This window comes from Hippoglossus hippoglossus, chromosome 5, assembly GCF_009819705.1.
Source record: "Hippoglossus hippoglossus isolate fHipHip1 chromosome 5, fHipHip1.pri, whole genome shotgun sequence".
In the NCBI taxonomy this organism is placed as follows: domain Eukaryota; kingdom Metazoa; phylum Chordata; class Actinopteri; order Pleuronectiformes; family Pleuronectidae; genus Hippoglossus; species Hippoglossus hippoglossus.
In genome coordinates this window covers 1,241,303-1,243,825 of record NC_047155.1, presented here as the reverse complement: position 1 = coordinate 1,243,825, position 2,523 = coordinate 1,241,303, and the positions used below count along the sequence as shown (strand labels likewise).

Genomic DNA, 2,523 nt, shown 5'->3' with positions numbered 1-2,523 from the left:
TTGAATTCCGTGATGATGAAGGAGAGTAAATAATTTGTACCATGAGAACTAAAATTCGGAAAAAGAATCTGCTCTGAGGCTGTTCAGCTCTCGTGTGTGTGTGTGTGTGTGTGTGTGTGTGTGTGTGTGTGTGTGTGTGTGTGTGTGTGTGTGTGTGCGTGCAGATGTGTTGCTCGAACAGCACGAACCCTCAATGGAGTGGAAGTGATGGTGATTGGTTCATATGCATTCTCAAATAGTACATTTGCCTGCCTGTGTGTGTGTGTGTGTGTGTGTGTGTGTGTGTGTGTGTCCACCATGTGTGCACGTGACTGTGTGCATCCATGCATACATGTGTGTACAGTATATGTCGGAGCGTGTGCATTTGTATTCATGCACACAGCAGAATCAGTGCATGTGTGTTTGAACACATTTGTATCAAACAGGACATTTTCTGATTGTATCTACGTTGTTTGTGTTTCCTCTTTCAAATCCATGTCGACATATAACAGTGTCAGTGGTTTTGTGTGTGTGTGTGTGTGTGTGTGTGTGTGTGCATGTGTGTGGGAGTGTGTTTGTACGTGTGTATTATGATGAATGTACACAATTATATTTAGTACACTTGTGCCTAATGTATAATCTTGTGTGTGTGTGTGTGTGTCTGTGTGAACAGTATGACAACATCCTTTGGAAACCTCCTCTCTTCCCCCTCGTTGTGTGTGTTTGTTTAGTCTCTGGGGAATTAGGATAAACTGTTTAGTTCAAAGAGTCGGACACAAAGTGCATTGTGGGGATTTGTCGCTCCTCGACGTGGTTGTTTGAACGGTGCAAACATCGGCATTAACCTGCTGCTGTTTATGGTTCATTGTGAGAATGAGCTGAATAATGGAGCCTGAATAAGAAACTCAGGAAGTACATTTATTTCTCAACCCAATGCTGCGTCAGTCGATTGTGTTTCCAGATGCGTCATCCTCCTCGTAGCCTGGTGTCGTGTGTGTGTGTGTGTGTGTGTGTGTGTGTGTGTGTGTGTGTGTGTGTGTGTGTGTGTGTGTGTGTGTGTGTGTGTGTGCATCACAGAGACATGAGCAAATGTCATTGGATTAGTGTCTGCACCCCCCTCCCCCCCTCAGAGTCTCTTCTGAATGGAGAAATCTTATAATGCATCTGAGGCTTAGCTGCATTAATGTCAAGCTGCAGCTTATTGAATAAAAACAAGTGGTCCCATCCCTCTGGGTGGAGACGGGTGGAGGAGCAGAGTCGCTGACACCAGCAGACGATACTCTGCCGAGTCCCTGAAGCGAAGAAAGGCTGAGACATGCTGCTTTAGAGTTTCCTCACAGCCGGCGGGGGAGCACAGCGGAGGCATGAGGAGAAATCTGAGAGAATTCTATCTCCCAGAAATCCCCCCCGAGGAGTCAGCGAGGGCACCAGGGGTAAACTGCTCGAGCTTCTCAACCTTGGAGCCTGGAGGAGGAGGATATGCCGATGAGCAACACTGACGTCACCGTCTTTGGCCTTTGAAGCATTTCTGCAGATTGTTTTTTGTAAACAGCTGACGTGATCAGATCCTGGGACAGAAGGTTGATGCCCTGGCCACATTCATTCAGCAAGACAAACTGTTTCCTGTGTGTGAGCCTCTCGTCCACATGGCAACAGAACTTTAAGTCACTAATCGTTGTTGTAGACTTTATCTACTGAGTCTTTTTAAATAGAGACTGGAGAATATCGATCGTAGTGTCCACAAGACTTTAATCCTGCTCCTCAGGTGGGTGTTTCCCAGAGGAAGCTGTGTCTCCGGAGGTCTGCGTGACCCACGGAGGAGGTGGACTTCCAGGGTCCGCATGAGCTCGTCCCGTTGAAACGTTTGAATGCCCCTTTGTTCATTTGAACATGTGAACCGTTACATTAAAAAGTGCAGTACCTTTGCTTCCAAAGCAGAGAACACTGAGGCTCAGGAGGTAGAGGGGGTTGTCGGTTCGAACCCTGTTCTCCCCCATTCCATGTGCCAAAGTGCCGCTAACTCAAGCACATGCAGAGTTTAAGAGAGTCGCTGTTCTGTGTTTGTTTTTCCAGTGAGAAGTTCATGGTGCGACTGAACAAGAACGGAGGCCCGAAGAATCCAGAGAAGGTGGAGAGGCTGTGTGCGCTCTTCACGGTAACACACACTCACACACACTCACACACACACACACGCACACACACACACACACTCACAGCTGGTTGAAATACATTTGAGGAACTGAGGGGGAAGAATATAAAAGTGAGGAGGCAGTGCCCCCTGTTGTTCTGGAGACGATTCAGCTTCAGTCTAAATTCACCAGAGTCCAGTGATGATGACCATAGTTTTATTCCGGTGCTCTGCAGCCGATCTCCAACAAACTCATTTCCTCTCAGTCAAACTTTGCCTGAAGTATTTAAAGGAGTGGATCTGCAGAGGGATCCTTCTTCGTCTGCTGGAACACGTGTCTTCATACTGACTGTGGATCGTCTTCTTCCTCTCTCCCTGTGGTGGAACGCATTTTGTCTAACAGAAGGAAACGTGAG

The 2,523-nt window shown here is 47.3% G+C and overlaps 1 protein-coding gene across 2 annotated transcripts in view; it reads left to right on the top strand.

The window, feature by feature from the left end:
* Positions 1 to 2,032: 2,032 nt before the first annotated feature.
* LOC117762175 (dedicator of cytokinesis protein 3-like) overlaps positions 2,033 to 2,523 on the top strand; it is a 30,753-nt gene continuing 30,262 nt past the window's right edge. For both annotated transcript variants that reach the window (XM_034586686.1, XM_034586685.1), the window contains exon 1: positions 2,033 to 2,134. In XM_034586686.1, the coding sequence (XP_034442577.1) occupies positions 2,063 to 2,134 (72 nt within the window). In that variant the 5' untranslated portion in view covers positions 2,033 to 2,062. The remainder of the gene's footprint in view (positions 2,135 to 2,523) is intronic.